The following is a 12,324-nucleotide window of genomic DNA, read 5'->3' as shown; positions in this document are numbered from 1 at the left end:
ACCAGTCGAGAGCTAATGAGTCCATCTTTAAATTCCCTTCTGAGCGTGGGCTCATCCAGGGAACCACCACTGCATCTGCCTGACTCCGTGTCTGCAGGACATTTATCCGGCTCCGCACTGTCACGGTGTTGCACGTATGCTTCATGCATGCCCACACACACACATACACCAGCCTCACACTTTTTGCCCTGTAGGGAATTCTCGTATACACCTTCATTAGCATGCTTCCATACATGTGTACAACAAACACCACACAGATGTGTTAACTGCTGAAGCACCGGAGCAAAGCTCAGCAATCAGTCGCACATTTGCAAGATCACTAATGAGCTGCTCATTACTCGTGTTGCGTTAACCCGTCTCAGCAGGGACGCGAGACAGGAGGGATGTCGGGAAAGCAAGCGTGAGGCTCTCCTATTCATGGGTCTTTAAAGGTAATGATCCAAATTTCCTGATCATACCTCTCATCGCTTCCATTGTGGCCTCGTCGCCTGAAAAGTTATTGCTGAATCAGCAATAATGGGTAACTTTGTAAAATGATAACTGAGCAGAAAGGAAGGTCGAGTGTGAAAAAGCCTGAATGTCACAATCATCAGCATTCCTGATATTATCATCAGATTAAGGAAATGATCAAAATGAGATAAAATATTCCCTTTATTAATCCCGCAAGGAGAAATTCTGAATTGTGTATAGTTTATTTGATATTTTCAATGATAAAGGCTCTCTCTCTCTCGCTCTCTTTCTCTCTGTGGGATAATCAATGATTTCTATAATTGGAACACCGATTTGAAAACAGAAAAAAGACCTGAACTGAAAATGTCACAAGTTTTTTTTTTCTTGGGGGGGGGGGTGGGGGGGGTCACTATAAATCCTAGACATGCGTTGTCAATGTCTCTCTAGAGATTACACTGGAGAGTTCATTGAAAAACATGCATGTTGCGTGTTCCATCCCTGATCTTCCCCTGAGGGACGGGCTGTTAACAAAGCCGCAGGGAATGCCTCTGAAGTGTTTCTGCTCCAAATCCTTTTTGTCCCCCCCCCCCCCCCCCCCCCATCTCACAGTAACGCTGTTGATTTTGCTTCAACTTCTCCCTTAGAAATGGGATGATTTCCCTTTTGCTCTCAAGTGTGGCCTCTCTGGGAACATGCCCGCGTTAATCTCCTCAGGATTCCCCTCCGTGTAAAGCCGCCGCCATGACACACTGACGCAGGGATTTCTCCTTACGCCATCTTGCTGAAATAAATAATCTTATACCTGACATAAATGGAACATACTGGGGGAAATGGAAAATCATTATTTATCCTTGAACTCCTTTATTACCGCTAAGGCCCATCATATTTTCAGCACCTTTGGAATTATTACTCCTGATCCATAACAGTGAAAATGATTTATTAGGCGATACAGCTGCCTTGTCAAATGTCATGTGGTGTGGGGCGGGTTGATGAGCTATGTCATGTGACCCTCAGCTACCAATGGTCTGTGGGATGTGGCCATTTTTGTGATGGGCTTGATGCTATATTCACCAATGACAGCACCAATTCCCCGAGCTACGGTGCGTCCCCTAAAGGGTTTTCTGGTAGATGGTTGAGCATGGGTGGTAGTCGGGGGGGTGAGGGGGAAGGGGGTTGATTATGACTAAAAAAGGAGCCCGGAAGCTCTGAATAAAAAAGAGATAGACGAAAAGAGGAAGAATCCCACCCGTGACGAAAACTACAGCTCAAGGCGCACATCGCTCACACATCCAGCAGAGGATGAAACTGCTGCCTCCTGATTTGTGCCTAGTAAAGTTGTCACATCCTATCAGGGCTCACATCAGCAACCAAAAGCAGGACCGGTCAAGGATGCTCAGGGCCGGCCGGCACAGCACCGCACCCGAGTGATGGATGGTGGAATAGAGCGCCGCCTAATGGGAGCGAGGGCAGGATGATGGAAGGTGATACGGGTGAACAACGAGCATCCACAGGCTTTGCTTTATTAATTAATGGTTGAAAGCGTTTAAAAATGACAGCCACGATCCCGGTCTCTCGTCCGCTGCCTCATCTCAGGGTCCGTGGAAGAGCAGGTGAATTTACCATCCGTTTTCTCGGAGAGAACATTTCTTGGCCTGCAATGCCTTTGCAACTCAAAGCCCACGCTCACAGTGGCTGCTAGGAAGGTGCGGATGTGGTTCGCATCGCCCTGCCTGCCTCTGCTTGAAGGCAGGTGCCTTGCTTATTTCCTAATGCCCACGCGCCCATTATGGAGGTAGCCTCTTCCAGCCTGACCTCTGGAAGGAGGCAGCGTGTGGAGTCACAGGAAGCAGCACTCATCTGCCCGCTGAGGCGGCGTACTGTTCTCTTTAATAAAGGTGAGACAACCACAGACGGATGAGGTCACACGTCTGCCTAGCAGGGTGTAGATGATTGGCTATTAGAGGTTTTCTATTTGGTAAAGACAAGAGCCAAAGGGCTTCACGGCCGCTTCAAAACCATTCAATCACAGCTGGAATGTTTATATCCGGTGTCATAAAACAGTGAGTGTGTGGCAGGGTGGCTTTTCGCCATTAAGTCTAATGTGCGGATGTTTCCGCAGGTCTCCAATTACGTGACCCTCAATGGTTGTGTTATCATCTTTCTAGAATGACTATCCATTGCCTCATCGTGTAATATCCCTTTTTTTTCTGCATCGCAGACATCAAGCGAAGTTTAATTTCTCTCGAGATTGCACTCCACGGCTTATGGGTCTATTGGATGGAAAATTATTTAATACTAATGTTCCCTCCACTCTAAAAATACAACACACCCTCCTGCAGTTGCCCTTTATTACTTTTTCAAAAAGCCTTTTTTTTTTCATTCACATTCTATAAATTCATTTTAATATCGCCGTTGCACTCTCTTCGTCAAAGGTTTCAAATAGTGAAACTGAAAAGAACAGATGCTGCTCATTGTGCATTCCCGATTGAGAACTTGTATTTTCTGCATTGTGTAATATCTGCGCACGAGAGGCCAGCTGTGATTGAGAGGCTGGAGATCTATTTCAGTCTCGCTGGGTGTTAAAGCATTGCTGTCACCTCCCCCATCTGGTGATAGTGCTGTTACGTAACATCTGCAATGTACCATCGCAACAACAAGTTCCCAGTGAAGGATAAATATGTATATTGGAGACTAAATCAATCAAGCTGTAGATTCGGATTTGGTCCCAGGTGTGTTTTATTTGTTTTCACCTTATGTGTGTATTGTATGCCTGCTGACTCGGCTGCTATCCAGCATCATTTTGAAAATTAAGAAATTATCAAATGTTTTGCAAATTTCAATGGCAAAATTCTATGTTCAAGATGTTTTATTTATTTTTGGCACAGTTTACCACATATGGAGGAGTGGCGGCTCAAAGAACCTGAATCCACAATCAGGTTATGTATTTATTTATTTCATTTTCAACGTGCAAAATATAACAAGTTATGGTGACGTATATCTGCACTATTCATCGAATAATGTCCTTGTGGATTTGTTTCAAGCAGCAGGTTTTCTGTAGGGCTTGTCTGGGCTTTTTAATGGTCACGGTTGGATAGTGAAGTAAATAGACAGAAACTGGAGGTGCCATACTGTCAGGCATAGGACTTTAATTTCTTTCATATTTCTGACAGTGAGTAAAAAAAAAATATCTGGTGCACAAACTCACGCTTATTAAAAAACAAAACAAGTGGCACTCACTCGCAGTGGCACGCAGTTTTTGCCATAGGAGTTCAACTGTGTGCAATTTAGACCGCAAAGGTGAATTTTAAACATTAACTCGTAAAATATCAACAAATAAGATCAGATAACTATGGAATGATATTCTAAAGCAATAACTAGGATGCTGAATAGCATTACTAGACTGTACAGACATGGTTATTGGGCATGACCAGCTGGGCTATGATTGATGTAGATACTCTGAGTCACTTCAGTCATACTGTTTATGTCACAATCCCATAACAAGCAGCAGAAACATGGATAATAAATATGTGGCATTACCATTTGGGTGTAAAATCTAAAACAAGCACTTGTAGAGCAGTTTATTACTAGCACGTAAGCAATTTAAATACCTCTGTTTCTGCTGCTCACTCTGGTGAATCTGCATTTCAAAGTGCTTCTGCAAGAGGCATCTGCAGGAGGGTTGCTGTTGACAGCACAGTTACATCAGGAGGGAATAGGTAACTCTTGAATCCCTTGAGCAGCATATTTTTTCTTGCCATATAGCGACGTAAAGTAAATTAATGACTTGACTCTGCAGCATGTGATTTTAAATAAGCGTTTATGGAACCGGAACATGAACATAAATTAATTCAACATACGACCACGATGCATCTGGATTCAGCGTTGCCTGGTGAAGATTATGTGATTCAGTTGGTTTCAGTATTTTAGGTTTATGTGTACTTCAACACTCATTTCCATCTTCTTCTTCCCATCTCTACAACTCACCATGTGCAATAACTGATGTATTCTATTTCTAAATGCAAAGTATTGGACAATCTCACTGCATGCACTGTTGATCACTTTAAATTTGTGTCGTTTTGATCTGTAATGTTTTAATACTTGAATTTTCTGTTACTATTACTTGCATTTTCTGTTATTATTGAAATTTATGTTGTATTACGCACCGGACGGAGCAGCGCTCCTAATCTCATTATGTAGCCACTATGCAAGGACAATAAAGGCTTTCTATTTCTATATTTCTTTTGAACTTATATTAATAAAATAATAAATTAACTATTTAGTTATTTTATAGAAATGAACAAAGCAATTCAGTAAGATTAATTGTTAGGGTTTTCCTTAACCCTCCCCGGTTCCTTAACCCTAACATTAATAATTTATTAAATTCTAGGCATTTCAAAAATGTCCGTATTTTTCAAAACAAAGTGACAAAAATGTAAACAATACATTCCTATTGTGTGTCACGTCTGGAGGCTTCGCGCTGCTCCACGCCTCTTCACACACTACAACGTGGAAGACGTCATTACGTACGTGTGCTTTCGGGAAAGTTGTGGAAAAATACACTTTTATTAAAGATATAAATCGCGATCAACGGATACAATAATTTGAAATCCGATGTACTCTAAAGTCTATCCCTTAAATAAATCGGTCCGTCACTACAAAAATCGTGTATCGATACAAATCAGGGTTCTTTTCGCCCCCATCCGATCGTTTACCTTAAAAGATAACTTCCGGGTGACGCCATCGGACTTACTTCCTGTTTGCAGAAAGGCGGATCCCTCTTTTCTACTTTGCCTTTCATAAATTCTCTTAGGGTTGTTTTTAACTTGCCGATTATCGATAGGTCCCGTTACACGGCAAAGCAAGTTCGAATTGCTTTCTCTGATATTACAACGACCTCGTATCCGGTCGCGTTTTCACCAAGGTACGCGCTGCGCCGACAGGAAGACTTTCCCGACGCTTGCTGAGCTAACTTCAGCTTGGAAGTTGATAACTGCCCTGCGGTGTACAAGAAGATGGACTTTGAGTGGGCTTTGAAAAATGGAGAAGTTGATGTGGTCAAAGCCCATCTGGAAGAGGTAAAACGTCCGAGATTGGACTGATATTATTTTCAATTGAAGGAGCTAATATAACTATAGCAGTTAGGCTATCAGCTGGCTAACGTGTTAGCTAACAATAGACAGACATTTGTTTAATACCACTGAAGATTCAACGCCAAGTTATTGTCGCCAACGATGTTGAGTGCTAATGCTACCCTGATGATAGTGGTCTCGTAACAGTCGCAGGGCCCCGTGTGCTCAGCAGAAGTCATTATCATTGTTGTTGTTGTTTTGTGGTCACTTTGACAGTGGAACATGTTTTGCTAGCGTTTGGTTTCTCTTGAGTTTTAGCCGGCTGTTGTTTCGCTCCGTAGAAAGCAACCTGTTGGTAAGCTAGCAGGGTTTCTCTATCTGTAGGTAATTCGATTCCGATTCATAAACAAACTAAATAAATAAGCGAAAATATAGTTGATTCTCCCTCTATTTTAAATGTTATAGCCAGAACATGGCATTTTGTGGCCCTGAATAGAGGAATGACATTTAGAAAAATAATTTTGTTTTTTATTTTTTTGTCATGCATAAATTAAACCACGACTAAACGGCTATGGAAAGTATGTTTGTCATTTAGTTTTATTTGTTAAAGAAAATCGCTAATGTAGAATGGAAAATAAGAGAGAGAACTCTGTGTTGTTGGTAGCATTTTACTCATACCAAAAATGGAATTGCTTTTTTATTTAAACTCCTGTCCTGTAACTTCTAATAATTTATTTATAGATGTGCAAGAAATGAATAGGGATAAAGTCTAAAGGTTGAAGATGGCATTTGATGACTACACGTGTAGATGACAGCTGTTCCGTAGTGATTTATTTCTTCTTCTGCTCTCTCAGGTTCAGTTTGAGAAAGTAGTCTTTAATTTTAAATGTTTTCACTCCTAATAACAGGATGGGGTTTTTTTCTCATCCAAAAGTGTTTTCTTATTTCTACTGCTATTACTGTAACTCAAAACACTTTCATTGTCTTTACTGGCGCTTGGTGTAAACAACTCATTTCTTTTAATAGTAGAAAAGTTATCAGCCATTGCAGCTGCAGACGCTGAAGAAAACTATTAAATGCTATTAGAAGATGGTGAGGTGTGATACCCATCATCACAAAGGCATTCAGTGGGATTCGGTGTAATTGGATGAAAATGTAAGATATAAAATGTCTTTGAAAATGAGGAACTATCTTAAAGATGATATGTTGAGATGATGAATCAAAATATTACAGGAAATGTCAACCAGAATTAACAGTTGTGTCATATTATAAGTCTTTTCATGACATAAGCAACGATGCAATATAAAAGCATTATTTTTGTGTTATTGGGGTGGAGGCAGCTTTCCTCTGCTCAGCAATGGAGGAGCTATTAGCATTGCTATCATGCATGCAATTATTAGCCTCTGGACTTTTCAGTCCAGAGGCTAATAATTTTCAGTTTCAGTTCAGCTCGGTTAATTTTGTTTTTCTCTTTCAGGGGGAAGATGTCGACAAGTCCCTGTCAAATGGGAGAACGCCGATACACTTTGCTGCAGACTATGGTCATCTAGAGATTATCAAGGAACTCCAAAAATCGGGGGCAAATATCAATGTAAGAACAACCACAAACAGCTTCCAACACTTTGTTTGAATTCATTTGTCTATTGTACTAAATTGCAAAATCAAAATCCTTGAAAAATAAGTAGTCTAAGCTGATTGTTGACCTTCTTGATATGGAATGGGAAAAGACGGTTGCAACACAAGCAATCTAACGGGGTTACGACTATGGTATAACATGTGTATAATAGTGAAAGAGCAAAAACGGGTATTATGTTTATCATATATATATTTTTTCTGCCTAACTAAGACTAAATTACTTTTGTTTTTATAATTATTTTGTTAAAGTAATATATTATTTGTTATAAATTCTAACATTTATTATGTTACGCGTTTCTTACAGGTTGTTAGTCATTTACAAATGTAGTATTCAAAGAAACCGAGACTCAACTCTTTAAGAATTAACCAAGCTGGAACTGAAACCGAGGGCAAATTCCCACAATCGGACAGCTCTAATTTACAGAAACATGGGGCTAAATCCGGCATGTGTTCTATCTTTTAATATAAGAGAGAAGTAAAACCTCTCTCTGTATCCCTTATCAAATGTATTTCTGATAAAAGGATGATGTTTGCCCTTGTGTAATATTACAACTGTTGCTCCTGCGATCTGCAGATTAATAAATACGTATACAGTATATATATATATATATATATATATATATATATATTCTCGAACTGTTGTGCTTTGTATTTTCTTTTTATGTCTACCCACTCTTCCCCTTCCTCTTTGCTACCCCTACAGGCTAAAGACAAGTACGGGTTAACGCCACTGATGTGTGCCTCTTCGGAGAGCCACAAGTCCTGTGTCCAATTCCTGCTAAAAATGGTTTGTTCTGTGGTTTAAACATGCATATTAAATTCATCTGCATCCACGCTCACAAGTGCCACTCACTTTTAAGGACATACTGGTGTGTCAGGTATGCCATTGGTGCTGATGAGGTAACTCACTGAAAAAAAACATCTCTTCAGGCTAATCCTATAGAGCAGGGGTTCTCAACCTTTTTGACCTCTGGGCCCAATTTTCACAGGGCCCATCACTTTCATTTCAATTGATCCGAGTCTTGGTTTGTTTGTATTCAATAACTAAATCAAGGCCGCTTGCAGTTTAACAAGCTAAAACCTTGTAAAATGACCATAAATTGCTTGCTTGCATTGCAGAACAGAGAACGTATTTCTGCGTCTTGTGGCTCTTTCTACGTGAGAAATGTGACGGAGACATCACACTGTCTAAGTCACAATATAACACTTTGTCCTCTCCTCAATTACAAACTGGGTGTTCATCATCATCGTCCCCCTGAATCCCCATCATTGGTTTAACATTAATAGTTCAGCTGAAAAATAAACATATCTTCCCGTTTCCATCCCTGTACTGTGAGGAAGGATTGCGTCTCCCACTCCCACTATATTTAATCATATCCCCTCTGCTCCACAGGGAGCTGACAAAAGCAAGCGTTCACATGACGGCAAGACTGCCCTTGACTACGCTGAACGAGAGGACATAAAGGCTCTGTTAACGGGAGAAGCACAGTGAGGGAAGTGGCCGGACAGACGGACGGATGCAGTGGACGGACCCACGCCCCGCTTTACCCCGATCAACCTTTGTCCTCACACTGCTTTTGTCTGTTTGTTGGGATGTTATCTTGTCTGTCAGGATTGTCTTTTTCTTTTGACTCTTATTTCTAGCCATTTAACTGAAAAGAGTTAAGTTGCGCCCCCCTTAGCTATCAGAAACTGGGGGGGGAGCGCTATCACCCCCCCCCCCCCCCCCCCCACATTGTAAGATCACTGCTCAGACTACAAGTCACTCTGTAATGTTAACGCAAAGCTTAGCGCTAAAGCACACGCATCATTTGCTGAACTTTCTTACAGAAGTAAATGACTCAAGGTGGAATTTTTGGTTCAAATTTACATACATATTGTACATGGAGGGCTTTAACAGTAATTGCACTGTACCATACTAGAGAGGCTGCAAGGAAATGTTAAACCCCCTTAGATTAACCTTTCATTTTGCGTGGGCTTTTCCTCCACAATGATTCATTTTGAGACCCAAACTGTACCTCTGATCTGATTCAGAACTTTTTATTTTGAAAGGGTCCACATGTCAGATCTTTTTTTTTTTTTTTTTTACCTAGCATATCATGTACATAACAGATGGGGTTTCCACTAATTTGACACCGAAACATTCTGTATTCTTTGACCAATCGCCATGCTGTCTGCTAGAAAAACTTGAAAGTCGCAATAAAAAAAAAGAAACGAAATGTTGAAGAAACTGGATCCCTTTTGAAGCGATGTTAGGAACACAATGGAGTAAGTAATTTTAGACTTTGTTCATTTCCCTCATCCCTGGAACAAGTTTTCAGCGTTGAACGCCCCTCTTTGTTGCAGCTTGTGTGTGTATTTTGTAATTCACTGGCTTCGGAGGGCTCTGGCTGATGGTTGCAGGGGGTTAGGGTTCAAACTGGATGGGGGGGCTGTTTCTATTCCCCTTGTCTCAGATTTGGTAAGAAGCCCTGCCTGATTTATTGCATGTCATAATTAATTGCCTTTTGCTTTTTCGCTGGTGGTCATATTATCCTCTCTTGGTTTGCTGCAAAAGTGATTAATACAATGTAACAGACAAAAACAAAAAAAGTGATGCTCTTGCTGGATTTGTTGTGACAAAATGTCTGTAAAAAGAAATAAAACAATTATAAAAAAAACCCTCCTTTGATCTTTGAATACTGAATTCTAAAAGGCTAAATGTCAAATCTGGTGGCAATGAGAAAGTGACATTTGTTTTTAATTACGCTTTGACATGTCCTACTGAATGATGATGTGACACAAACAAAGGCGTGTTTATTCAGGAGGTGTCATCTGTCGTGTACCTTTTTAATTATGTGCCGAGACAAAGTGACATTTACCATTCGTGTTTTCTCACAGCCTTGGGATATTAATCAGTAACAGCCAAACTACAGACTAAGCTGTTGTCATCACACCGGTGTTAGCACCTCGAACTGTTCTCTTGTAAATCAACTTTTACTCCCAGGAGTTGTAACATTTTACGTTCATTATCAAAATTCAATGGCACGAGTGCTAGAGCAAGCTTCCCGGTGAATCTGGCTGCTGCTGTTGCATTGTTCACGCCAGAACAACGGGATTGTTGCGTGATCTTCACCAGATGAGCCACCGACGGTTCAGTTCCTCTCCTCCTTTGTTGTATTTGTCTTTGTGTGTGTGTATTTTAATATTTGACTTTCCAGGCTTTTTCTGTTGTCAACCAAAGCTGCAAATAAACAAGCGATTGTTCCCCCCCCCCCAATGTGGTTTCAAACTTGTCTGAAATGATTGCTCTCTCTCTCAAATTTCAATCCATGTTGGCCGTTCTTCCATTCATGCGCCCGACAACAGGAGAGAAATGCTGACCCCAAGTCTTTCACTGATCCAAAGCTCAGCTCCCTCTCTTTTACGGGTTTGGCTGACTTGAAACAAATGGAGCAAAGCCAGCGAGGTCATCCAAGCAGTCAAGTACCGGCACTGCTGCAGACACTTGGCAAAACTGGGCCTCCTTATTATTAACCAGACAGACACTTGTCTTTTTAGGTCAACCAACATATCCCACTCAATGAAACAGCTTCTACAATTTGTTTCACGAAAGTCTACTTTCTCTCTCCTGAAAACGAAGACGAAACATTGACGTCTCCGTGACGTTTAGGAATATTCAAAGTCCACCAGGGTTCATGAATTGTCCTGGATCACTTGAGTTGAATCCCATAAAAAGTCTCTGGTAGGATTTAAACTATAAAGCATGTAAACCCGAATATTCTGGACCTGGAGTTCTTTGCCTGCGTGGAATTAGCTCAGATTCTTCATGCATCACATTTGCAGCAGGACACGGCAACTAAAGATTGTCCACAACGTAATGGAGACTGCTGCCATTGAGATCTTGAGGCACTTGGAGGCAGCAGTTGTGGACATACATCAGGGCTTGAATCATTTCGTCTCCGGCTGTGACCATGCTGCCCCCCGAGTCCCCCGTGGGATTCAGCTCTGATGCGTTACGGAATCCTTTTGAAAATGGGATGACACAATGCAGGGTTTAAAACGCTGCTTGTCCACATGATGTGGACGGTGGTCACAGCAGCAAATGGGAGCAAATCATTTCACGCGGTTGCATTAGGTCCCGTCAAACGTGCGTCTGTCAAGGCTGCAGACACGGAGCTGGAGGGGGCCGCTTTGTTAATCAGACACATGCCTCTCTGGGCCGCTTGCCGTGTTTGTGTACTCACGCCTGAGAACAAAGACAAATCCATTATTGCAATGTGGGCAAACATCATGATAAAATGGCTCGGCTGTGTTTTGACAGGCCGAGCCTGCTGCCAGGGCATCCTATTTCTGCTCATTTATTAAATTGTTTTCAACGTGAGCAACCATCGGGGGTGGGGGGGGGGGCTCTCAATTGGCAGGAACATTCTTGGAATATAAAAAGCCAAACCCAATTGCCTTTGTCAAGCCAGCGAGTTATCTTGATGTCTGCAGGAGAAAGCCAGGCTGATGATAACATGTTGAAATGAATCTTTTGGCTAATATATTTTCATTTAGTGATTCGATTGTGTCTGTGTTGCTGTCAAGGCACCGAGCCGCCTGCGGATCATTAGTGCAGCATCATGTTTTCATTCCCTGCGATGAGTCACGGTGGGATCAGGGGGGGGTTCCCAGCCCCCCAGGTCCAATATCATCCAAAGGTCTGAAAGAACAACCCACAGAGCATCGCCTGAACTTGAACCCTCGCCCACACCTGCTGTTCTCCTGAGACAAGCGCTGCAAGATATCTGCTGAATTATTTTCATCCAAGAAGAGGAAATATATATATATATATATTTGCAACCATTTTCTTATTTCAGCAACACTTGAGAAGTAATGAAAAACTTAATAGATCATGATTTGGGACTCGGTTAAAGAGCCATTCACTCACACGGTCAAGCGAATTAATTGCTGAGTGTGTCTAATTACCAGATGTGTTTATTAGCACACATGTCCACAAACATACATGCACAGAGAGGTGAGGGTTTCTGCGGAGCCCTTCTGATGAAAATGTTGGCTAATGAAGTATAGCAAATCTAAATCGTTCATTAGTATGAGCTCCCCACTTACCTTTTGGGCAGGTAGCTCCTCCTGTCTCTATAATCCATAAATGATTCCTGGTTCTCATCTCATTTGTCTTGTTGCACCT

At 41.6% G+C, this 12,324-nt stretch overlaps 1 protein-coding gene across 1 annotated transcript; it reads left to right on the top strand.

Moving 5' to 3' along the window:
* Positions 1-5,218: 5,218 nt before the first annotated feature.
* LOC137914095 (myotrophin-like) lies at positions 5,219-10,371 on the top strand. The gene is made up of 4 exons (XM_068757715.1): positions 5,219-5,525; positions 6,997-7,110; positions 7,858-7,941; positions 8,548-10,371. The coding sequence occupies exons 1-4, from the start codon at positions 5,463-5,465 to the stop codon at positions 8,644-8,646; spliced, it is 360 nt and encodes a 119-aa protein (XP_068613816.1). The 5' UTR covers positions 5,219-5,462; the 3' UTR covers positions 8,647-10,371.
* Positions 10,372-12,324: the final 1,953 nt, after the last annotated feature.

Source organism: Brachionichthys hirsutus, unplaced genomic scaffold (genome assembly GCF_040956055.1).
Source record: "Brachionichthys hirsutus isolate HB-005 unplaced genomic scaffold, CSIRO-AGI_Bhir_v1 contig_886, whole genome shotgun sequence".
In the NCBI taxonomy this organism is placed as follows: Eukaryota; Metazoa; Chordata; class Actinopteri; order Lophiiformes; family Brachionichthyidae; genus Brachionichthys; species Brachionichthys hirsutus.
The sequence above is the reverse complement of the archived record's forward strand: the minus strand, read 5'-3'. Positions and strand labels throughout refer to the sequence as shown.